This window comes from Polypterus senegalus, chromosome 9 (assembly GCF_016835505.1).
Source record: "Polypterus senegalus isolate Bchr_013 chromosome 9, ASM1683550v1, whole genome shotgun sequence".
Classification (NCBI taxonomy): Eukaryota; Metazoa; Chordata; class Cladistia; order Polypteriformes; family Polypteridae; genus Polypterus; species Polypterus senegalus.
Window position 1 is genome coordinate 160,254,135 of NC_053162.1, and position 26,102 is coordinate 160,280,236.

General features: G+C 38.7%; 1 protein-coding gene across 1 annotated transcript in view; it reads right to left on the reverse strand.

Moving 5' to 3' along the window:
* LOC120535920 (sialic acid-binding Ig-like lectin 12) overlaps window positions 1-26,102 on the reverse strand; it is a 51,709-nt gene that overhangs the window by 11,255 nt on the left and 14,352 nt on the right. The window contains exons 5-7 of the mRNA XM_039764110.1: window positions 20,241-20,333; window positions 19,190-19,205; window positions 13,202-13,236 (exon numbers count right to left, since the gene is read on the reverse strand). Of these exons, the coding sequence (XP_039620044.1) occupies window positions 13,202-13,236; window positions 19,190-19,205; window positions 20,241-20,333 (144 nt within the window). The remainder of the gene's footprint in view (window positions 1-13,201; window positions 13,237-19,189; window positions 19,206-20,240; window positions 20,334-26,102) is intronic.

The following is a 26,102-nucleotide window of genomic DNA, read 5'->3' on the forward strand; positions in this document are numbered from 1 at the left end:
ACATTTTAAATACAGGTATCTTCAGCCGACCCTACGGAAACATCTTGTGGAAGCAAGCGGCCCACATGAGGGAGGGGGTGACGGTTCCAGCAGGGGCCGTTTTCATACTTCCGCTAAATCAGGTTTCCCAGTGACGGACTCTGAGTAAAAAACAGTTTTAGCAATGAAGCTGATTTCCCAGAGAGAAAGACCAAGTGGCAGACTCTGTCAGCTTTTAGCCGACCTCCCTGCGATCAACCCCTGCTCTCTTTCTACACACAGAAAGTAAAGTCAGGTTCTGTAAGCATCCCAATCGGAGGAAGGACTCTGTGAGTTCGCTTGCAAACAACTGAGCCCGCCCGTTTCGAGCACCCACCCCCCGCTGGGTGACCCTCGGAGAGCTCACCGGCTGCTAGTCTCAGGAATTTGTTAGGATTATGTCATGTACAAACCTAAACTTTGATTTATTACCTTTAAAGACATGGAGCAGTCTCGTGCTACAAAAGCCTTGTGTCTCTTTTTAACACTTCTGCCTGTAAAAGCTCTCTATTCCTTCCGCGGCCTCAGGTTTAATAGGGGCTTGCACCCAGGCTAATGAACAAGGTCCTGTACATGTCGAGATGCCGGCCCATGCCTGTCGTCCCTTACACTATATAACATGTTTGGTTATTCATTTTGTAAGTATAATATAATGAAGATATTTTTAAAAGTAACCCCACAACGCACAAGAGAGACAGATTCCACGTGTGTTTTAGGATTTGCTGCGATCAGTGATTTTTAGTGTTTTGCTGAGCTCATTTCTATCACCTAGGAGCCTTTGGACAAAGGAAAACTCTGTAAATACACTTGTGCGTTTAAACGGAGATTTATAAGAATGCACAGGAGGCCGTAGTGAGGTATGATGGTTTACTATAGTCAGGGGATGTAAGTAGCCCTTTTTTGCCCCTCCGAAGTTCATAGAACTAAAATCATGTTTTTAAAATCGGCAGCTTTAGCTCGTGCTAGTGACCTCGTAAATGGGAGCCAACCGCTCAGCACGCTTGTATAGCTCACAAAATAGCAGAGCTAATTACTCTTTCTTCTTAAACTAATGATCAGATATTCGGGTAATTCTTAATGAAACACTAAAGTGCTAGTGAACAAAAATACATGTTCAGTAGCCAAGTAAAAGGACCGGTTGCTTTAACATGAAAATAAAGCATCTTTAGAAAATAAAGCGTCTAAAAGCATCTTTGTAAAGGTCCGATTTTAAAACGTTATAAGAAAAGCCTTGTTTCCCAAAGAGTTCTTTGGAACCATCAGTGCCTTTCTGATCACATCCACCCCAAACATAGCATAGAACTTAATTTCTGTACTCCTTTTAAATGAGAATAGCCAGTATAATGTCCCTAAAGGAACCGGAGACATCTGATATCTTTTACCCTATATGTTTTCTTGCCGGCCCAAGTCATGCAGATTCTGCTTACAACACAAATGTGCGATTATTTATTCTCAAATGGCCAGTTCTTTGGCCTGCTAATCATGAAAAAAATCATATTTTATTCTCCTGACATTTTATTTGCATATTTTATTATACCTACTTGTATCGACATTTATCTATCTCTATATTTATTTTTCTGTATCAGAAGGTAGTTTAAGTCAATTTGTTTTGGGTTCAATAGATGTATTTTTCATATTTTCGATTCTTGTTTTCTTTTTTCACATCTTCGAGTCCCCTTTTGTTACTTGCGCCCTAGCGTGGTCAGCCCAGAGTTTGAGAACCACTGTTGTAGGGTTTTATTGGTAAAACACTCTGCGGCATTTCAAGCTAAGTTAGATTCCCTTGTTTATTCAGCCGTCCGTCGGTGTTCCATTTTTGTTATAAATTGTATTTAGTCTCTCTTTATTTACTAAGCATTTTATATGATGATTAGAAAACAGTTATCTTGTTCAGGCTTTACTTTAAATCAGCATTTTCATCAACAGGTTATAAACACTTTGGTACTCAGGGTCTTTGTATAATACAGCGTTTTAGAAATTCTGTGAATGCTTGGTAATAGCCTTCCATTTTACAGCAGTTATGAGACCCTGAAAATAAGAACGGTTATAGGAGGTTATAGGAACCTGTACACTACAGGCCAATCAGGATGGAAAATGTTTTTAGTGAATAGTTACATTATATCTATTATAGGCGTTAGCACAAGGATTAAAATTTTACTAAAACTATGAGGATTTATTCTTTCTTTTAGGTAGTCCAGGTGACATAGGACGGGGGTTATGGAAAACTGCTTTTCCCCTCTGTTTGTGAAAAAGCATCCTTGGTTTTAGTAGCATTCAGGGTCAAGGGACATAAGTTTGAACTGTGATTCCAAGAGTCAACAAGTGTCTGCAATCTTCTTGAATACGAGTCCAAGGACCTGGGTTTGCAGGGATCATAGTCAGGGGCAGAGTTACGCTAGACATTATTATTCCAAAATGAAACATTGACTCGCCCCTATCACAAAGATAAGACAGTACAAACTAAAATGTACAAATACTAAGTGACAGAGGAGATTAAAAAACATCTTAAGACCGGATCACCCCAAGCTCACCACACTACAACAGAACCTACGTGTTCTGCGGTATATTATCAGCTAAATGGTCATCTATGTAGGCAGTTCCACGGGATGGCAAAGAGTTGGGGAAAACATTATTGAACATCTGCTAGTATGAGGCTGATTAACATGAGCCGGTTATTGTTAGAATCTTATCTGGCACTAAAAGTCAGGCTTGTGTTCCTCCTGATTCAGGAAGAACATTAAATATTGGAGTTTAGAATATGAACTAGACTGATAAGGACATGTGTGCCAAAATGAATAAATAAAGTAAATAACCACATGAAAAAGTGGAGTGATTACAATTTGAAAAACTGTCATGATGTATCAAAACATTTGAAATAAATAATAAGCTTTTTTTGACATGCGCAGTCCGGAATAGTCTGAATGTGTCTTAAAGAGTTCATTTTTTAAATAAAACTTAAAAAGGCAAATTAAAAATATTAAATCTGAATAAAACACAGAAGTATCATTTAATGATATCAATTAGGGTTAAGTATTATCAAGCACCGGGATCTATTTATCAGGTTTATTTAATTTAGTTATAAACAAAATGATTGTTGGCATTTTGCTTTGAAATGAACAATAGTCTGATAGAGCTTTAAGAATTAGAATGTAAGACAAACCTCTACACTCTATAACAAAATGTTGCTGTTCCAATAGGAATATCTCGGATCTCTGTTTTATTTTAACCTTTTGACAAGAATCCCCTGGTCTTGGAAATATACCACCGATGTTGAAAATGAACAGTGCCGACATGCTAACTAAATAGATATAATCGAAGATATTTTAGAATATGACCCTAGGCGCTAACCCCCATGATTCTGACCAACTAAAGGGTCTTCACTTCATTGTCCAACTTCCTGCGGGTGTTATGGATCTTGTAATGGAGACTGCAAAAGATTCTCTAATCTTTACTCTGTAATGGTCCATATGATGGAAATCTAGCGCTTTCGTTTTCTAACGTTTTCAACGACCCACTATCCTCGACGGTGAAAGAAATTAGGGTTTAAAAATCAACTGGTCCTTTATTGGTCATTTTCAAAAACAATCTAAAAATTCAGAGAGGTTTTACCAACCACTTCAAAACATTACAACTAAACAGCGTGATTAAAAGCCGACAAAAAACATGTGATCTCACCGAAACATTCAGTTCAGACACTTCATCTGATTTTCCAGTTCGTATACCCCTAAGGTCCATCAAACCTATCAGGTCCAGAAAATGGCATTTAGAGAAAGCCTGGCAATTTCACGTATTTTTGAGTAAGAGTCAGCGTCCGTGTGATAAAAGGCTTATACAATCGACTCCTGAATAGAATGTTCATTTTTCTGGTCAACAGCATTTTGTAAAAAGCTGGTGAAATGGCAGAAAGATGTGGAAACCGCCCAGAGTCTTGATGACCGGGCTCCTGAGCCAAGGTTTGTGGAAAACAGATAGTCGCTGTTGCTGCTGAGCCGAGCAGTCTCAAACAGACCCGTAGGCTGTGTCTGGCAGGGTCAGTCTGTACAACATCCCTGCCGGTACTTTTTAGGTACCGATCCATTATTCTATCCGGCAGAGCCGCCATCCAACACTTGCCCAGCTTCAGTGCCTTTCGAAATGTTTCACCCAGGGTCCGTCAGTTTGTTCAAGGGCCATGCCCGCATAATCCCATCCTTGGTTGATAGGGTCCAATCGGCCGGAGCCTCTGTAGGGTCGGCCACGGCCTCTTCTTGTTGCACGGCCTGAATGGCTATCTCCTCAGACCCTGCTAGGAACCCCGGAACATCATGAGCAGGTACAAAAATGTCAGGTACTGCGCGGTTCTCCAGGAAACTATCCGACCAATATAGATCACCAGGGGCAGATACCTGAGGCTCAGGCCCCTAGATCTGGGCAGTTGAAGGCATAAGATGGTCCGGCCGAGAAGGCTGGTCTGCAGGCTAGCTGTTAGGCGCAGAGTACTCGGAGTCGGGCACGATAGCCTCAGGTCAAAACAGGCCATTGTAGGAGGCCGTCTGGTCCGTAGACCGTCGTGGCTGATCAGGAACATAGCTGGAGAGATGCTGATTGTTAACCGTTCAAAACACGTCGTTGAAAACGTTTTTTATACTCTTTGAAAAGCGACTCCCGCCCCACCGGCCTGATTGGTTCAGGAAACTGTCAAGAGTCTTTTGATGGATGTCTCTTATTTGGGTCAGTGAAAGGTACTTCGGCATAAAAAACCTAAGGTCTCGGGGTTATGGTCGTTGTGAATAGTGAATACAGAACACACGCCGCACTCGTCCTATCTCATTTGAAAAACCCGAGTTGAATTTTGAACATCATGTCCTATGACCGGTTAACCCCTGGACCCAGGCGCTAGATCTCCATCATATGGACCATTACAGAGTAAAGATTAGAGAATCTTTTGCAGTCTCCATTACAAGATCCATAGCACCCGCAGGAAGTTGGACAATGAAGTGAAGACCCTTTAGTTGGTCAGAATCATGGGGTTAGCGCCTAGGGTCATATTCTAAAATATCTTAGATTATATCTATTTAGTTAGCATGTCGGCACTGTTCATATTCAACATAGGTGGTATATTTCCAAGACCAGGGGATTCTTGTCAAAAGGTTAAAATAAAACAGAGATCCGAGATATTCCTATTGGAACAGCAACATTTTGTTATAGAGTGTAGAGGTTTGTCTTACATTCTAATTCTTAAAGCTCTATCAGACTATTGTTCATTTCAAAGCAAAATGCCAACAATCATTTTGTTTATAACTAAATTAAATAAACCTGATAAATAGATCCCGTGCTTGATAATACTTAACCCTAATTGATATCATTAAATGATACTTCTGTGTTTTATTCAGATTTAATATTTTTAATTTGCCTTTTAAGTTTTATTTAAAAATGAACTCTTTAAGACACATTCAGACTATTCCGGACTGCATGTCAAAAAGCTTATTATTTATTTCAAATGTTTTGATACATCACGGCAGTTTTTCAAATTGTAATCACTCCACTTTTTCATGTGGTTATTTACTTTATTTATTCATTTTGGCACACATGTCCTTATCAGTCTAGTTCATATTCTAAACTCCAATATTTAATGTTCTTCCTGAATCAGGAGGAACACAAGCCTGACTTTTAGTGCCAGATAAGATTCTAACAATAACCGGCTCATGTTAATCAGCCTCATACTAGCAGATGTTCAATAATGTTTTCCCCAACTCTTTGCCATCCCGTGGAACTGCCTACATAGATGACCATTTAGCTGATAATATACCGCAGAACACGTAGGTTCTGTTGTAGTGTGTGAGCTTGGGGTGATCCGGTCTTAAGATGTTTTTAATCTCCTCTGTCACTTAGTATTTGTACATTTTAGTTTGTACTGTCTTATCTTTGTGATAGGGGCGAGTCAATGTTTCATTTTGGAATAATAATGTCTAGCGTAACTCTGCCCCTGACTATGATCCCTGCGCAAACCCAGGTCCTGTGACTCGTATTCAAGAAGATTGCAGACACTTGTTGACTCTTGGAATCACAGTTCAAACTTACGTCCCTTGACCCTGAATGCTACTAAAACCAAGGATGCTTTTTCACAAACAGAGGGGAAAAGCAGTTTTCCATAACCCGTCCTATGTCACCTGGACTACCTAAAAGAAAGAATAAATCCTCATAGTTTTAGTAAAATTTTAATCCTTGTGCTAACGCCTATAATAGATATAATGTAACTATTCACTAAAAACATTTTCCATCCTGATTGGCCTGTCCAAAGTCAGCCCTACAGTGTTCCTATAACCTCCTATAACCGTTCTTATTTTCAGGGTCTCATAACTGCTGTAAAATGGAAGGCTATTACCAAGCATTCACAGAATTTCTAAAACGCTGTATTATACAAAGACCCTGAGTACCAAAGTGTTTATAACCTGTTGATGAAAATGCTGATTTAAAGTAAAGCCTGAACAAGATAACTGTTTTCTAATCATCATATAAAATGCTTAGTAAATAAAGAGAGACTAAATACAATTTATAACAAAAATGGAACACCGATGGACGGCTGAATAAACAAGGGAATCTAACTTAGCTTGAAATGCCGCAGAGTGTTTTACCAATAAAACCCTACAACAGTGGTTCTCAAACTCTGGGCTGACCACGCTAGGGGGCGCGAAGTAACAAAAAGGGGACTCAAGATGTGAAAAAAGAAAACAAGAATCGAAAATATGAAAAATACATCTATTGAACCCAAAACAAATTGACTTAAACTACCTTCTGATACAGAAAAATAAATATAGAGATAGATAAATGTCGATACAAGTAGGTATAATAAAATATGCAAATAAAGTGTCAGGAGAATAAAATATGATTTTTTTCATGATTAGCAGGCCAAAGAACTGGCCATTTGAGAAAAAATAATCGTACATTTGTGTTGTAAGCAGAATCTGAATGACTTGGGCGGCAAGAAAACATATAGGGTAAAAGATATCAGATGTCTCCGTTCCTTTAGGGACTTTATACTGGCTATTCTCATTTAAAAGGAGTACAGAAATTAAGTTCTATGCTATGTTTGGGGTGGATGTGATCAGAAAGGCACTGATGGTTCCAAAGAACTCTTTGGAAACAAGGCTTTTTCTTATAACGTTTTAAAATCGGACTTTATAAAGATGCTTTTAGATGCTTTATTTTCTAAAGATGCTTTATTTTCATGTTAAAGCAACCGGTCCTTTTACTTGGCTACTGAACATGTATTTTGTTCACTAGCACTTTAGTGTTTCATTAAGAATTACCCGAATATCTGATCATTAGTTTAAGAAGAAAGAGTAATTAGCTCTGCTATTTTGTGAGCTATACAAGCGTGCTGAGCGGTTGGCTCCCATTTACGAGGTCACTAGCATGAGCTAAAGCTGCTGATTTTAAAAACATGATTTTAGTTCTATGAACTTCGGAGGGGCAAAAAAGGGCTACTTACATCCCCTGACTATAGTTAAACCAGCACACCTCACTACGGCCTCCTGTGCATTCTTATAAATCTCCGTTTAAACGCACAAGTGTATTTACAGAGTTTTCCTTTGTCCAAAGGCTCCTAGGTGATAGAAATGAGCTCAGCAAAACACTAAAAATCACTGATCGCAGCAAATCCTAAAACACACGTGGAATCTGTCTCTCTTGTGCGTTGTGGGGTTACTTTTAAAAATATCTTCATTATATTATACTTACAAAATGAATAACCAAACATGTTATATAGTGTAAGGGACGACAGGCATGGGCCGGCATCTCGACATGTACAGGACCTTGTTCATTAGCCTGGGTGCAAGCCCCTATTAAACCTGAGGCCACAGAAGGAATAGAGAGCTTTTACAGGCAGAAGTGTTAAAAAGAGACACAAGGCGTTTGTAGCACGAGACTGCTCCATGTCTTTAAAGGTAATAAATCAAAGTTTAGGTTTGTACATGACATAATCCTAACAAATTCCTGAGACTAGCAGCCGGTGAGCTCTCCGAGGGTCACCCAGCGGGGGGTGGGTGCTCGAAACGGGCGGGCTCAGTTGTTTGCAAGCGAACTCGCAGAGTCCTTCCCCCGATTGGGGTGCTTGCAGAGCCTGACTTTACTTTCTGTGTGTAGAGAGAGCAGGGGCTGATCGCAGGGGGTCGGCTAAAAGCTGACAGGGTCTGCCACTTGGTCTTTCTCTCTGGGAAATCAGCTTCATTGCTAAAACTGTTTTTTACTGCAGAGTCTGTCACTGGGAAACCTGATTTAGCGGAAGTGTGAAACGGCCCCTGCTGGAACCATCAGCCCCTCCCTGAGCCATGCGGGCCGCTTGCTTCCACAAGATGTTTCCTTAGGGTCAGCTGAAGATACCTGTATTTAAAATGTGGGGTGAGTTTGAAGAGAAAAAGGGCTTGTTTTAGATCGATTGTTATACAAATTATATTAAGTATTATAATTACAAATTATACAGCCCAGGCTAGATTTTTTAGACGTCTCAAAAGTGATTTAAAAGGGAACTACGGTATATTATTTAACTAGGTGTGATTTTTAAAGGGCTGAACTAGTAGTTATCTCAAGCTTTACAAGCTAATCTTTAAAAATCCCTTAACTTTAAAAAATCCATCCGTCATGGGCAGAGGGTCTGCGCGGTGTTCACACTTTATTTTATTTTATGACACTGTGTATTTGACCTATAATCTTCTCTTGCCTGTCATGGAGCTCTGTCTAATTACCTGAAGTTACAGGAATTGGGAAGTGATGAACTATTTTGGTAAGAATATGTTTTAAGGTCTACATAAGTAAGAGTATAAAGGGGAAAAGTGTCACCCTAGGGCCCTCCCATGACAAAACAAAAATCATAATTGGGCTTTTCTGTTTTAACTTTTAATTAAAAATAGTAAAATGATTTCTAATTATCATCTGTGTTAATAGAAATAATTTCAGTTTTTTTGAGTAGACAGAAAATATCAAAATTTTGTGCTAGTGTAACAGTAAGTGCTTTTACATGCATGTACAAAACTGGGATAAGGTAGAAAACCTGCTTCCTTATAAACCTCCGCTTAAATGCACAAGTGTATTTAGAGAGGTTTCTTTTGTCAAAAGGCTCCTAGGTGATAGAAATGAGCTGAGCAAAAAAAAAAAATAAAATTCATCACTGACCGCAGCAAATCCTAAAACACACGTGGAATCTGTCTCTCTTGTGCGGTGTGGGGTTACTTTTAAAAATAACTTCATTATATTACTCACACGTCTAAAATCACCCGGATTTTGGGTTACTATCCTGTATTAAAATAATTACATTTAGCGAAATGAATGAATGAAAACACCGTTACAGTAAGTTCCTGGAGTCTGTCTCTAACCGGCTGTCCAAATGAGAGTTTATAAAGCAAAAATGTTTTGTTATCTCAACCTTTTAAAAACAGGCGGCCGTACAGAGAGAGGCCGTTTCGAAAGAGTAGGCATTTCACAAGCGGGTCCCTTCTGCAAGTAGTTCAGAATACTTTTATTAGGTCAGAGTTACTGCACCACCGGCCTGCGCTTTAAAGCCACTCCTGAATATTCTCAATGGAGAGGGACCCTAAGGTTAAGCTCTGTATATAAGAGAACATTTTTGATATCAGCCACCAATCAGCCCAGGCTAGATTTTTAGACGTCTCAAACGTGATTAAAAAGGGAACTGCGGCATATTATTTAACTAGGTGTGATTTTTAAAGGGCTGAACTAGCAGTTATCTCAAGCTTTACAAGCTAATCTTTAAAAATCCCTTAACTTTAAAAGATCCATCCGTCATGGGCAGAGGGTCTGCGCGGTCTCGAGCCCGTGTCTGCGCTCAGAGAGAGAGAGAGAGAGAGACAGAGCACACAGGCCTGATTGCAAGGGGGGTCTGCTAAAAGCGGGGCTGCTTGATTTCTTTTGAGAAACCGGCTCCATTGCTGGGAGTCTGTCACTGGGAACCTGACTCAATGTTGGTTGAGGAATTTCTGTGAGATGGAAAAGGATGGACCTGTAAGTGATAAAGCAAAGATGAGATAGATATTTTAATGGCGTGTTCATATTAAAATCATAGATAGAACCGAAGAAAATGCTTTGCTTTTTTATACAGCACTTTCAGAAGTGGCTGGGAAGTGGTGGGGAGCCCCGGGGGGCCCAGAAACAGGGTGCGATCACGCTGACTGACTCAGACCGTGTCTTTGATCTCACAATTTGTTATCTGTGTGCGAGATGGAAAAAAAAGCAGCTTGACTTAGTTTGAAGCAAAGATGAGATGTTTTAATGGTGTGCTCATCTTAAAATCGTAGATAGAACAAAATGCTTAGCTTTTAGGCTTTCAGCAGGGAAATGTGGGGACTGGGAGGTGTGGGGACCGGGAAGTGTGGGGCCTATGGTTAAATGCGGCCTGACTCAGACCGTGTCTTTGATCTGACAGTTTGTTATCTGTGTGTGTGAGCTGGAAAATGCAGGTTTTGAAGCCAAGATGAGATATTTTCATGTCTTAAAATCGTAGATAGAACAAAATGCTTAGCTTTTTATATGGCCTTTCAGAACTGGCCGGTAAGTATGGGGGGACTGGGAATTCTGGGGGGACCGGGCAGTGTGGGAGGCCGCCCATCATCCTCGGTCGGTGCTGGGGCGACTTTAGGCTGGTCTGAGCCGGTCAGGACAGACCCCAGGGCCTGTCTGGGCTTGTGCCGGAGAAAGGGCGGGGGCCGAGGCATCCCCCGGGCATGTCTGAGCTGGTCAGGACAGGCCCCGGGCATGCCCGAGCTTGTCGAGGTAAAGGCTGTAACATGCCCGGGCTTGTCTTTCAGGAGAGGGGGCGTGGGGAGTTCAAGGAGGGGGTAGACATCCATCAAACTGCCCTTGACAGTTTCCTGGGCAGGCAGGTGGGTGTGGGGTGGGAGCGGTTCAAACAGGGGCAGACATCCATCACACGGACCCTTGACAGTTTATTTCGCCCGGCAGGTGCAATCCGGGTTCAAACAGCGGTCAGGCCTCCGTCAAACGGACCCTTGACAGTTTATGGAACCAATCAGGGGCCGAGGGAGGGTTCAAGGAGGAGTCGGGGAGGGGACGGGAGGCCTTACACCAATCCGACACCGGGAGGCGGCACCAACGGGCGGAGAGAGGTCACGTGGAGGGGCGGGGAATTCCGACGTGACGTCATCAGGAGGCGACGGGGCGGGACTTCCGGTCTTGCGTCAGCGGGGCGGCACTTCCGTGTGACGTCAGAGGGGCGGGCTTAAAAGTCATTAATCATTATGATTGACAGCTCTAATTGCGATTTTGACAGTAGCCTGCCTATAACTACTTATGAGAGCATGAGGGCATTGGTTAAAATGGAAATTATAAACACCTGAAGGCAATTAGAGAAAATTATTCAAGAAAATGTTATAGATGCCCCAGAAAAGATTTGCTCAATACTTTAGTAGTAAAACGACGGTAAAGGAGGAGGTGAAGTTAATTACAAATGGAAAGAGCAAACAAACATATACTAATGGTGACATAAGAAATGCCCTAAATTTGAATTTTTTTGATGTTTTGATGTGTATGGAAGTTGTTAAATTCTCAGCAGTTACAAAAACTAACAAGGAGGTATTTAGTGATTTGAAAATTGGAGAGAGAGGAAGAATTGCCACTTAGATTAAATTAGAAGCTAATAAATATTAACTCATTATATGAAAAGGTGATTGGGCTGACCCAAGTAACTATAGGTCAATAAGCTTAACATGTACCATGGGTAGATTAATGAAAACAATTATTACAGAAAAGGTAGAACATCATCTTGTCAAGGACAGGTATATTTGTGAGCCATTAGCTTGTTTTTTAAATATGAAGGAATTCTATGAGGAAACAACTAAAGGATTTGAATGGAGAGGTTGATTTGTTTGTCTTGATTTTCAGACAATTTTTGATAAGCTCCTAAGTGAAAGACTAATGATCAAACTATAAGACGTGGGAAGTCAAGGTGCAGTGAGTAGATGGATGCAAATTTGGCTTAAATACTGGAAGCAAAGGACAATGGTGTAGAAAGTTCTCTCCGAATTATCTGACACTATAAGTGATGTTCCCCAGAGATAAGTGCTTGCACTACACATAAATCACATTTATAAGAATATATACTGTACAACAAAACAATTAATTTTGTAGTCAATACTAAACCAGGTGGAATGACAGATAATGTAGAATCACAATAAAGATTACACAGGGACCTAGAATGAATACTGACTTGGGCTGATTAGAGGCAGATGTAATGTTAATAAATGTAAAGATCTGAATAAACAATGGGAGGTTTGAAACATGAATTTACAAGGCTTGAGAAGGACCTAGAAGTCACAGTGATCTCTTTGCTTTTTAAATCCAGTTTACAGAAACAATTAAGAAGATTAACAGAATATGAGGTTATCTATTTCAGTGAGTGGAGCACAAACCAAGGGAGTTTATGCTTAACCCTTGTAATATACATGCAAGGTCTCAGCTGAGGTACTGTACTCTGTGCAGTTTTGCTCTCCATAGTACAAACAAAGGCATAACAGCACTAGAGAAAGTCCAGAGAAGAGCAACTAAACTAATTTCAGGACTGTAACACGTGATCTATGAGCAAAGATTTTCAGGAGTTACACCCTTTTCAGTTTATGACAAGCGATATTAAGAAGTGAAATGATTGACATTTTTTAAATTTGGAAGGGAATTAATATAGTGGATCATGGTTGTTACTTTATAATAGATTCTTCAATAAGAACATGGACATTTTAAGGATAGATTTTATGAAAGCATTGCAAAGTTTTTCTTCAAACAGAGAACTATGTGTCTGAATTGCTGGCAATAACTTAATCAATCAACAGTAAACTACTGAAACCTAAAGAATTCCACATGTAAAAAAAACAACCCAGAAGTTCAAAACTGGGAACCAATACAGTAAATGTACACAGTGCATGATCATATTGTTCAATAAATCAACTGATTTAGCAAAGTAGATGCTTCCCGTAAAACCGAAAAAAATGTGCAAATTTGCGGTGCTCAACATTTTGTGTAACTGAGATTGGTTACTTCTTTCCTTGAGTAATGAATAAGTTTTGGAAATGGATATTTGTGCATTATAAATGCAGGACAAAGTTGTAAGAGTAAGACTAGCATACTTTTGATATAAGGCAGTATAAACATTTTTTCAATTATAGTAAAAATAATATTGTACCTTCACTCTCTGTGGCAGTCCTGCTTTCTTTTGGGCTGAAGAAGTAAAAATGAGAAACATAATTTAAAGATTAATGACTTCAAACTTCTACTGTATATTTTTGACAATTACTTAAAATGTGTTAGAGTTGAGATAAGACTATTTAATCAGGACATCATCATAGGTAAAAGTTGGATGTTGGTACGCAGATGTCAAACGCTCTTCAGTTACTTAGATTACTTTCTTCTTATTTGTATCAGTGACAGATTACTTGAAATGTAAGAAAAAAATCACCATATTATCAATCTGGCATTATTTCTTATTACAGTATTTGGGACATGCACCATCATTCTGGATCCTTAACCAATTGCACTAAAATTAGTTTACATCTTCTTCTATGTCATAATAGAGCTTATCAACAAATATATTTTAAATAAGAGAATATTATTCTGAAAAGGGTATAAACGTGCATGCGATAAAATGCTTTTAGTATTCAGACACCTTCACTTTTTTCACATTTTGCTGTTTTGCAGCCTTGAGCCAAAATCATTTTAATTAATTTATTCGCTCATCAGGCAACACTTGGTAGCCCATAATAATACAGCGAAAACAGGATTTAAACATTTTTTGCAAATTTTTAAAAGTAAAAACTGAAATATCACATTGACACATATATTCAGACTGTTGAAATGTTTCTCCATCTTGTTTAGAGTCCACCTGTGGTTAACTCAATTGACTTGACGTGATTAGAAAAGATACATATCTGAATAGAAGGTCCCATGGTTGACAATATGAATCAGAGCAAAAACCAAACCATCAGGTTGAAAGAACTTCTTACAGAACTTTGAGACCGGATTGTGTTGAAACACTGATCTGGGTATGCTGATAAAACATTCCTGCAGTACTGAAGGTTCCCAAGAGTACAGCGGCCTCCTTAATTTCTAAATATATGAAGTTTCGAACAACCATGATTCTTCCTAGAGTTGGCTGACTGGCAATACAGAGGGAATGGGAGAGATGGCTGTGGAAAGAGGGGTTGACCAAGATCCTGATGGTCAGTCTGGCTGAGCACCAGAGATCCTGTGTGAAGAAATTTCCAGAAGGACAAGCACATCTGCAACATTCCACTTATCTGGGCTTTATGGCAAGATGGTTAGATGACACAAAGTCCACCTGGAGATTGCAAAAAGGCACCTAAAGGACTTTCAGACTAGGAGAAACAAGACTCTCTTGTTTGTTGAAACCAAGATTGAACTATTTTGCCTTAATTCTAAGTGTTATGCCTGGAGAAAACCAGACACTGCTCATCATCTGTGCAATACCAATTTAACGGTGAAGCGTGATGGTGGCAACATCATGCTGTGAGGTTGTTTTTCAGTGTCAGGAAACAGGAGACTAGAAAGGATTGAGAGGAAGTTTAATAGAGCAAAACACAGAGACATCCTCATTGAAATCCTACTTTAGAGCACCCTGGACCTAAGTGTTGGCCAAAGTTCACTTTCCACCTTGACAAAGACCCCAAACACAAAACAAAGACATCACAGGGTTGGCTTAGGGACAACTCTGGGAATGTTCCTGACTGACCCAGCCTGAGCTCACACTTGAGCCAAATTGAAAATCTCTGGAGAGACCTAAAAACAGCTGTCTTCTGATGGTCTTGGTCCTGACTGGAATCGCTGCCAAAGGTGCTTCAACCAAATACTGAGTAAAAATGTCTGAATGCTTGTTTCAATTTGATATATGTTTTCACAAAAAGTTCTAAAATCTTGTTTTCACTTTGTCATTCTGGGATGTTTAGCGTTGCTTAAAGAGGGGAAAATGAATTCAAATGATAGTAGCATAAGTCTGCAACATAACAATGTGAAAAAATTGAAGGGGTCTGAATAATTAATAATACTTTTTGCTCTCCTTATACCACATTAAATCTCACACATTTATAATATGATTCCAGGTTTCTCCATTCTCTTTCACAGACACATGTGATGTGGTTTACTATATAATATCTCTAAAGTATGCAAGTGTGTGTATACAGCATGTGTGTCTCCATATTTAGCAAATAACTGAAATTACACAATTTGTCTGTAAATATCATGGATGCGTAAAAACATGTTAGAGTGCTTTAAGGCAGTACCTGTAAAATTGACCTTAATTTTGCCTCCACGTATTTGCACTTTAACAAAGTACTGAAAAAATGCACATCACAGGAAGTGTATTGTAACACACGGCAATGTCTGCTTATCAGATAAGTTAGTTGAAGTAAAATATATCCTCAGTGCTCGACGGCCACATTCTGTGATAATGCTTCCTTCAGACATTGCCGTGTGGTCTGTTCTTTGTGCAAGTGGGCTGTTGTGCTAGATTGTACAGTATGATCTTCCATGCATGCAGCATAATTAAGCACAGATATGTCATGTAAAATTATACTATTAATGTAGATTTCTTATTTAAGATACCTAACGAATAATGTAAAATAGTGTAACATTAGTTACATAAAGCTTCATGGTATTGCTTTAAAAAAGAAGTCATAAATCAAGATTTTATGCATATTTAATTTCTAGTTTACAAATTAATCATAACCAATTACATCCAACTGCACAGGCGGCGAGGTTCATTAAATTTGACACCTGGTATCATTCTTGTGAATATGAGTCAACATAATGCTAAAGGCATCACTTATGGCACATTACCAAATTGCTTGTGTTTATTGTGATTAGTTGGGCATGTAAGATGAAAAAGGATAGAGAATAATTCAAAAAGTCTTAAATTGAAATTATTTTTAATTATAAGCAGGTTTGGAAGGTTATCTATTTGATTGTTGTTTTGTTTAGATTATAGTGTTTCTGTGTCTGTCTGGGTGCCCGTCTGGTTGCCATATCTCTGTCATTCCAAAAGACAAAGCATCACAAACATTTTTAGCAATATACTACATTGCATTTGTCAGTCCAATAGATGGCGCAGCACCAACATTAGCACTGCTTTTACCAAATGGCATTGCTCCAGCAGACCCCCGTGACCCTGTGTTTGGATATAATGGGTGGACAATGGATGGAAGGATATAATAGACGCATATGCATTGTTACATGGTGCACCAGAAATGTTAATGCTGAGGTCACCTTAAATGGGTAGAACAGGTAGTATATACAGTACATAATTTCAGAAGTTTAAAATGACAAAAAGAATTATATAAAATTATTTTAAAATATTCCAAGTCTCAGAAAATGATAAAGAATAACCTTGAAAAAAAATTATGCCTGATGCATTTAACCAATATCTGACTTATAACACCAGACAACCAGGAGAGAACTGGAACGCTTTGCTACTCCATCCACGCTTAGCTACTCCTTCTACAAAAGCATCAAGCCCAGAGCTTCTCATGATGAAAAAGAGTAAGGCTCCTGGGGTGACTTTAAACGTCAGATCTGGGAGGATTATGTTTGTTTTTAGCTCATCAAATGTAGAACACAGTTCTGGAGCAAAAAGAGAGAGATTGTGTTGTCATTAAAGTAAGGTAAACTCAAGGTCTGCCTAAATGAGCAGCTTTTTCAAGGCTACAAAGAATCAGGGGTTTCCAAAGTGCACTGTAGACTGGTGACTTTAATTTAATTTCCTAATCAATCCCACAGGGGTTCTGAACCTGACTCATGATGAAATTGAGTCTGTAATCCTGGAGAAACATTTGTGGAATAAGGTGAATTGGTTTGTGAAAGATAGATGGTGTCAGAGAACAAGGAGATGGAGACAAGAGAGAGAGACGGGGATGGAAAATCTAGAGGGGAGTGCTTGGTGTGACTTCAAGTGAACTAGCTCCATCACTTAAACTCAAAATGTATTAGGTGTGCTTTACATTCCTCCTTCCTTAAGTAGTTTGGTTTATAAAGGTGGAGTTCTTGCCTCCCTTTTGTCTGCTAGATGCTTGTACCAGTGTAGAGGTCATTTTGTAAATGTGGACTTATTTGATTATTTTGCAGATTCAATGCCAAGTTTAACTATCATTAATCATGGTATTAAAAGGAAAATGGATGCAAATCCAAAAGAAATTTCACCTATGCCTCTCAATATAATATACTGTATATAAAAAACCTAAACAACAAATCTCTTGATTATTTTCCTATTGCACGTGAACAAATAAAACCCATGAGTTTCTGTGGAATACATAGTGTGTCTAAAGCACAACAGCTTCAATGCCACTGCACACTCATTCTTGTGGCATTTTGGTTTGCAATCGATTCTGTTTAAGTTACTTTTGCAGTACATAGGTATCTAGTCCACCGTCTGGATGGTGGCAACTTGAATATATAATTTCTAGCATCTGTTTTGACATGGACAAGTCTGTCTTTTTTATATATTAATCGTGAAACTTGTGAATGTGTATATGCACAATATTGATAAAATATCCATTTCCATAAATTGCAAAAGAGCACTTGGCAGCAATTATGCAGTTCCCTTGTCCTGATGTCTGCTTGTACTTTTTTGTCTATGTTTATACTGCATTTACGGATAAATCTGACTGACACTACATGTAAACTAAAATAAGAATTAGCAATGGAGCAACTCAAGGGAAGACGTCTGTTATTTTCAAGGAAACTTCAATCATTTGTGAGCTAAGTATGAAGTTACTATACTCCTGTGTATGTGGGAGCTTGTGGGACTAAGATCACAGTGTATTTATTCAGATACATTATAACATATTTAATCTAAAATAGTTAGTTGGATAGAAAATGTGTGTTGTATGTGGCAACATTTATTATCTATTTAAATCTAACATAAATTTCTGACAGATGGTATCTTTACACTCTACAATAACAGATTTGGAGTCTACAGTTCTTTTTCATTGTGTTTTTATTGCTTTCTTCACTTCTTTGTAACACATGTTGGGATGCCTACACTGTAAAAAAAAAAAGTTAAATTTATGGTAATGTACTGACAGCTGAGTTGCCAGAATTATACCTTTCTTTACAAAAAACTCCAGCAGAAGGAAATGTTTAGCCATAATCAGAAATACATGCACTGTAATAATATACCAAACAATAAACCATTAGAAAGTATTGTCAGGATAAAACCCTAGTACACAGTAACAACGACAATATCAAACATGCACCATTTAATTATACACATTGAAAACAACTCAGTGTTTAAGGATGTTACAGCACATTGTCTGGTGGAAAAGAAAACTTTGCTTTTGTGGTGTATGGTGTCCTATAGGTGTGCCAGCTTATCGAATACAACCCACCACAAATCAGCTTCCATAACCAAAAAAAACCTTCAGCATGCAGGGAAAAATAAGTCTTCTAACTTTATTTAAGTTTTTTTCTCTATTGTTCAGAGGTATGTGGTTCACCAGGAACAATATGGTAAAAGGGGGCGTTTCCTTATGCAAATATCATAACTTCAGTGTTACTGAAACAGCACTTTACTGTTTTACATTTTACAGTTGTTTGCTTTTTCTATTTAACAGTTTTACACTGTAAAATTAAGAGATTTTTTCAGTGTAATTGTAATGTATCAGTAAACGGCATTGTAGCATATTCTGAAGGCAGAAAAATATTGATTTAACAGAACTTAGCTGTAACAAATAATGAAATGTATTGCTTAAGATATACAGGTAATTTTCAGAAAAACATAAGGTAACTTTCCTTTTTTTCAGAAAAGGTATTTTACTTTCACCACTTACAGTATTTTTACCATTAAATTTACTGACATTTTTTACAGTGTAGACTTTCAAAAGTTAGCATGAAATTGTGGCAGTGATGAACTTTTATAATTTAACCATGAGATAACACCAGATATTAAATTATTGTCATTTAGAACATACTGTACATGAGCAAGGATGAAATTTGTTATTTGCTAATGTAAAACTTTAAAACAAACATTGAGTGAAAACAGGGCATAATTAAAAAGTGATGTTCAAAAAATGTAAAAGTTTAGCAAATTGTATTGATTTGTATTAACTGCACACTTCACCGCTCAAAATGGATATATAGATATTCATAAAATATACAATATATTTACCTTTTAGTTTTGTTTCCTGCAAAAAATGTGATATATATATTAGAAATTCAAATATCAAAACTTTTTTTGCATTAATAGTTTCTTCTATATTGCCAAGTACAAAGTTAGTTGATTAAATGAAGAATATTTACCTTAAAAGATATACTTTTTGTGCATGCTTGAGAATGTGAATATCTAATTATCAGTTATATTTTATGCATTTTTATGTCATCCAACATCTTAGCAGTGCTGTGAATTTCAACATGAATGTCAAGCTTGCAAATGATGTTGCTGGGAAAGGCTTCAGCCTGTACGATACTGAAATGAATTAATCTAATTCAGGGATGGACAGATAAATGTCAGATTAACTACTTTGTGACTGAAAATATGTATTTAATTGATTTTCTTTATGTATTATTTTTCTATATATATTTCATTTATTTTCTTTACATATTATTTTTCAAGTCAAACAGTCAAACATAATGTGGAAATATGTTTTCGCTATAAATGTATCTTTATGAATGTTTGCTTCATGGAATAATACAGTGCACCTACCACACTTTCAGAATTTTAATTATTCTATGTGTAAAAAATCCTGTTGAAACAGGAAACATGTCTTTAATCATTAAAGGAGAATTAAAATGATCAATACAAATCTATAAAATACAAAAACAGCCGATTTCTAAACCACTTCGTCCTGCCTATCCCAGCCAGCATAGGGCGCAAGGCAAGAACAAACCCTGGACAGGGCGCTAGTCCATCGCCAAATTTTAAAAGTTAAGTGGTAAATTTTTAAAAACTCAACGCATAACACTTGCCCTGCTATTATAGTGAATGGCAAACAAAGGTGTAATGTGGAATCAATCAGCTCCAATTACATTTAGCTGACAACACTAGTTTGTGGTCTTTGTCACCAATTGGTTTATTTAAACGTAACAAATCCTATAGAGAACATACATTTTAAGGAATATAGATTACAGCATTCTTTGTTTAAAATATTTAACTTGTTACATTAAAAGATTCTTGGAAAACTTAAACTTCTAATATTTTGCAAAGTATAATGCCACCATACCTTTCTGCTTCACTAACAAACAAAATCCCAAGCAGGCCATCATCAAAAGAACATTGCAAATGGCAATAATAGTGAAATAAATTAAAATAATTCCTGCAGAAAGAAAAAAAAGATAATTAAATTAAGTTAACATATTTTTACTTAGTCCACTGTTATATTTAAGTTGATAGTGCTTAACACACTTACTAATAAAAGTAAAAATGAAAATATAACACGAAACAGTAAAACAAAAAACAGCACACTGAACACAAAACACCAACTAAAATATACACATAATGTGTTGAATTTATTTTATTCCTTAATTTTTGAGACATTAACGATGTACTAATAGTTAATTAAATTCAGTGATAGAATCAAAGAACATCAAAACATGCAACATTTAGAAGCAAAAGGACACATACACGCAAATATGCTAATGTATGGCAACTTATGGATTAGTTACATCAGCTGGTAAGGAAGAAGCGAAATGCTAAATTCCAGTACAAAATACATTTTAACAAAAGGAAGTGTTTGGGTCATTAGGAAATAGGCAGATCAAAATCCAGTAGGGTACCATCTACTTAGTTCCTTCATCAACATTCCTCGGTTTTACTACGGTGTATGTTACTGTCAGTTATTTTAGTGATTAGGCAGGAAGGATCATTTGATCATCGCATGTACTACCAGCAGGACTGAGAACACAAAGCAAATGGGAAAACTCTGAAACACCCTACCTGAACAATTGACATTATTAGTAAATACACCAGGAAAAGGCTATGGTAAAATAACAATGCTGAATCTGGAGAGGAATTTCTAATATTGATACTTTTTGGAGGTCCAACACCTAAAATGTTTGCTTTCAAAGTAATTTTATTCATCCCAGATATTTTACGAAGACTTACGTTGCGTGAATGCATTGTATTGTAGGGAATGTAGATATTAAAAATGTCTGCGATAATTATTTACAATAATGCACAGAACAAAAAAATCACAGTAAATCTGTTTTAAGCCTACTTTTAAAAGTAGGTAAAGATTCAAGTTTGCAAAGGCAGTTATAAAGATTATGTCACAAAACTGCTCCAGAGATTGTGAATAAAGCAATGTGTGTACTATATCATAGCCTTAAAGGAATCCATTCAGAAGAAGAAGGTTTTGAACTAGCCCCAGACACAAACAGGTAGACATGTTTAATCACCACCACACGTTTATTTACAGTCACAGTCACAAGTGCCACACTAAACCCCAAAATACTCCCCCAAGGTTCAGGCCTCATACATTCTGCCTTACTCTTCAGGTCACCTCCACTCTCTTCTCCAAGCTCTTGTCCTCTCCTCACCCGACTCCAGCCCTGAATGAAGGGAGGCGGCCCCTTTTATAGTCACCCGGATATGCTCAAGGTGTGGCGGAAGTGCCAGCTGCACACCCGGAAGCACTCTGGGTGTCCCAGGTCCTTTTCCCCTCAGCACTTCCGGGTGTAGCGGAAGTGCTGAGGTCCAGGGCTCCAAAGGCAGCGGGGTGCCCCCTGGTGGTGACCATGGGCCCCTACAGGGTTGAGCAACCCCAAAGCAACCAGGGCAGCCACCGCCTCATGGACTGGAGGAGGTGCAAGCCCTCCTCCGATCCTCTTGGGCGTCCCGGCTGGGCAGCAGCCCCAGACATTTGCCACAAAGGTTAACTGGAGAAAACTGGAAAGATACAGTGGTTAAAAATTATGCAATGCCTTTGAAGCATTCCAAAATTATTTGGTATAGAATATTTAATTTAGCTTTCATAGGGAACAGTTTTTTTTATTATTGGTGTAATATTTTCCAAATTTAATATAAATACTACTGAGGCTCCTTTATACCTACAACAATACATCTCTCTACCACTCTTCTCTTCTCCTCTTTACTCTTCCAGGAAAACCATTAGTAAATTATTTAAAACTGCCTTTGAAAGCCTATACAATAGGATATTACAATAATCCAATTTTATGTCCACTGTCCACTAAAGATATAAAAGATCTGAAAAAGCTGCATACTTCAAATAAAAGAATATTATTGTCACCAGATTTAACACTTGTGGTTCAAATAATATATATAGCTGCCGCAGTGTTCTACACAAGACAGCCAAAAGGCACAATTTAGTAAACTCTAGCAATACTTTGGGTTTACCACTGTTTTATTTAATCTGAAGGTGGTGGGTGGAAGACATGCAGATGTTTTTATGTATAAATAGGTATTATCTAGATAATATTGATAAAAAAGAGATAAATGAAGCAGTACATACTGTATGGAGATCAAGAGTTATATATGTAGGGTTTCCTGGTAGCACAGAAATGTATGTGTTCTTACAGAAATAAAAACCAGTATCAGATTAAAATGACTGACAGTAGTCTAGGACACTGCTATTATTGAGCAAAAAACAACTTCATGCTTCTACAGTAAATTCAACATTTCTCTGTAAGTGTGCTAATTGTAAGTGTAAGTATCAAAAATGTAAATTAGGTGATTTTTTGTTGTTTAGATCATCAAGGTGGTGTGTGTAAAATTTCTTAGAGCAAAACTATGGACTATTCCAAAAAGGGGAGCAAGAAAAAATGACAAAAAACTGACACCATAGAAGCCAGCATTACTATAATTCATTCATTCATTTTCACTCTACTTTACCTAATGGGGATGATGATGGTGACATACCAAACTGGAATGGGGAGCCAGCCTCATCTGTGCCTGGGGAATTTTTGGATGCTCTCAAACAAAAGGAGAGGTGTAACCCCTCCATTGTGTCCTGTGACTGCTCTGAGTCTTTTTCCAGTTATCCATGCCTGATTACAACCCCAACATAAATGCCCAAGAAAGTGTCCCAACAGAAATGCACCTACTCTGGAAATCACCTTTAACCGGGCATATATTGTGCGAATTTTGCAGATATTGACTAACTTTCTGTGTTGAACAGAATTGTTTCACAAGCAGGTGCTGTAATGCCTGTTTGCATCTTACAACTGGGTTGTTACATGATTGAAAGAATTTCTATTATGTCAGAAATTTCAGACAGTTGTCTTGTAGTATTTGAAGTCTCATCAGCTGATTCTCTAATGTCTGCATCATTTTTTTCCAACATTCGTTGTGCAGCGACTGCAATGTACATGTGTAGTCCGAGCACCCACATTGTAGCATATCAGTTTGCTAACTTGATTGTGCATTTTAAGCACATGTGTGACTGGCAACTCTAGCATGCAGTGTGAGTCGTCGCTTGATCATGATTTCTAAAATCGCACAAAATTCAATTTAGACACATACAAGTAAGCAGAACAACAAGTGCCATTGAAAGCAACTCTTTTATGCCCACTATGTCGGAATATGTTGTCTTTCCATGAAGGGTGATTAATCAGAAAATGAGATGTTGTAATGTGTAGGATCCAGTTAGGGAAGAGCTACTTAATAAGCACAAACCAACAAGATAACATTGGAGTCTGTGTTTTTTAGAAATCTTCATTTTTGCCCGTCCTCTTTGAAAAGCTGCACCAGAGTTTTTAAAAAGCATTAATTAGGGTCAGGAAAGCGTTTTTTAGAAGTACTTGTTTCCTTGATTTGAAAACCCTTTCATGTTTGCATTCGATGAGAACCCTTAGTGGCAGGATATGGTTGATGATAGACTTCTTAGGTGTAACACCAGACTGCTCTTTTCACTGGTAGATGAGCAAGTCATCACAGATCCTATTGAGGATGACCCTACCAAGGACCTTACCAGGTGCCAAGAGCAGTAATATCCTCTTGTAATTGTCACAGTCCAGGCGATCACCTTTCCCTTTCCAGAGAGGCACAAAAAGTCCCCTTTTCCAGTCAGTTGGGATTATGCCCGCCTCCCAAATGGAAACAAAGATTGCTTGCAATGTCTGGAGGACAGCCTTACCACCAGCATGGAGAAGTTCACCTCATACACTACAGATCCCTGCAGCCTTCCCTAACCTCAGCTGGTTCACCACCTGTGCAATCTCAGTGAGATTGGGTGGTTTACAGATAATTAGAAGATGAACCTTAAGAACCATTGACCCAGAGATGTCAAACGTCCTAGCCCAGTGTTTGCGACCCGAGGTGTCATAACAGTTTTAATCGCGTCCCCCCTAACATTTTTTTAAAATGTAGATGCATATTTTATTATACCTACTTAACTTTTGTCGACATTTATCTAACTCTATATTTATTGTTCTAGTATCAGAATGTAGTTTAAGTTAATTTGTTTTGGTTTCAACAGATGTTTTTGTCATATTTCTGATTCTTGTTTTCTTTTTTTAACATCTTGGCGCCCCCCTTTTTGTTACTTCATGCCCCTCTAGGGGGGCCTGCCCCACAGGTTGAGAACCACTGTCCTAGCCAGAGGATGAGCTTTAAACGGCTGCTCAAAGTAACCAGCACAGTGAGTTATAACTGCTGTGTCATCCGTAAGGATCGTTCCATCAGCCTCCCTGAATGTGACTCCCCGAGGAACAGATTTGCATGTGTGTAATGCTTTGATTCCTCTGTGAACAGGATGTGGGTCGTTAGACCGTAGATGGTGTGTCACTTGCTCACTGATTCCTCAAATAAATACCTTCTTATCTGCCCTCAGATCTCTTGCAGCTATCTTTCACTGTTCCCGGTACAGACCGGAGTTGCCATCAAGCCATGCATAGTAACTTCTCTCAATGATATCCAGGGAGCCATGCAAGATGAAATACCTCCTTCTGGGAACACCACCAACACCAACACAGCCCTCAGCCACCTTCAGGGTCTAGTCACAGAAGGTCTCCTGCATCACATTAGGATCGGCAGTCGCACCTAAGTCTGCAAGTTACTCACACAAAATGTTTGGAGACTGATTACAAACAGTGTGATCTTGGAGTTTGGCCAGGTCCAGAGATTCTTTTCAGTCTTTGTCGATTTTCGTAAAACTTTCCACTCAGTCAATCAAACTTCCCTTTGAGACATCCTGAGACTTTGCAGTATCCCCCCAAAGTTGCTGGATATCATCAAGGCCTATATACTGGTACTGTGAGTGCTGTAGAGAGAGGAGGCAGAACCTTTACATTTTCCCCAGTTGCTTCTGGGGTTCATCAGGGGTGTGTTCTTGTTCCTATTTTGTTCAGTGCTTGCATGGATTGGGTGTTGGGCAGGGTCGTGGGGGCCAGCAGCTGTGGGGCAACTGTTCGTGAAGAGAGATTCATTGATCTTGATTTTGTGGACAATGCTGTGATCTTTGTCGATTTAATGAAGGCTCTGATCAGTGCTCTCGAGAGACTAAGTGAGGAGTCTGAGTGTCTGGGCTTGTGAGTATTCTGGATAAAAACCAAGATCCAGGCCTTTAATGACCTCTTGGAACAGCCATCAGTAGTGTGTCTGTCTCTGGTGACTCATCATATGAAGGAAATAGACAGACTGGGAGAGCATGGGGGATCATGAGGTCGCTGGAAAGGAGTGTGTGGTGCTCCTGTTATCTCTTCAAAAGGACAAAGGTCCAAGTCTTTAGAGTCCTGGTGCTCCCTGCTTGTCTATAGGGCTTTGAGACATGGATACTATCCAGTCACCTGAGATGGACTGGACTCATTCATCACTGTGTTTCTTTGGAGAATTCTTGGGTACCGCTGGTTTGACTTTGTGTCAAATGAGCGGTTGCTCATAGAGTCCCAAATAAGGCACATTACCTGCATTGTGAGGGAGCATCAGCTATGGCACTACAGCCATGTGACACGATTCCCAGAGGGTGATCTGGCTAACAGGATCCTCATTGCTGAGGACGCAAGTGGCAAGACCAAGCCAAGGGGATGCCCAAGTAAAACCTGGCTGCATCAGACAGAGGGTCATTTCCAGAGGGTGGGACTAGACCGCGTGTCTGCCTGGGGAGTTACCAACTGGGATCCCGAGCTGT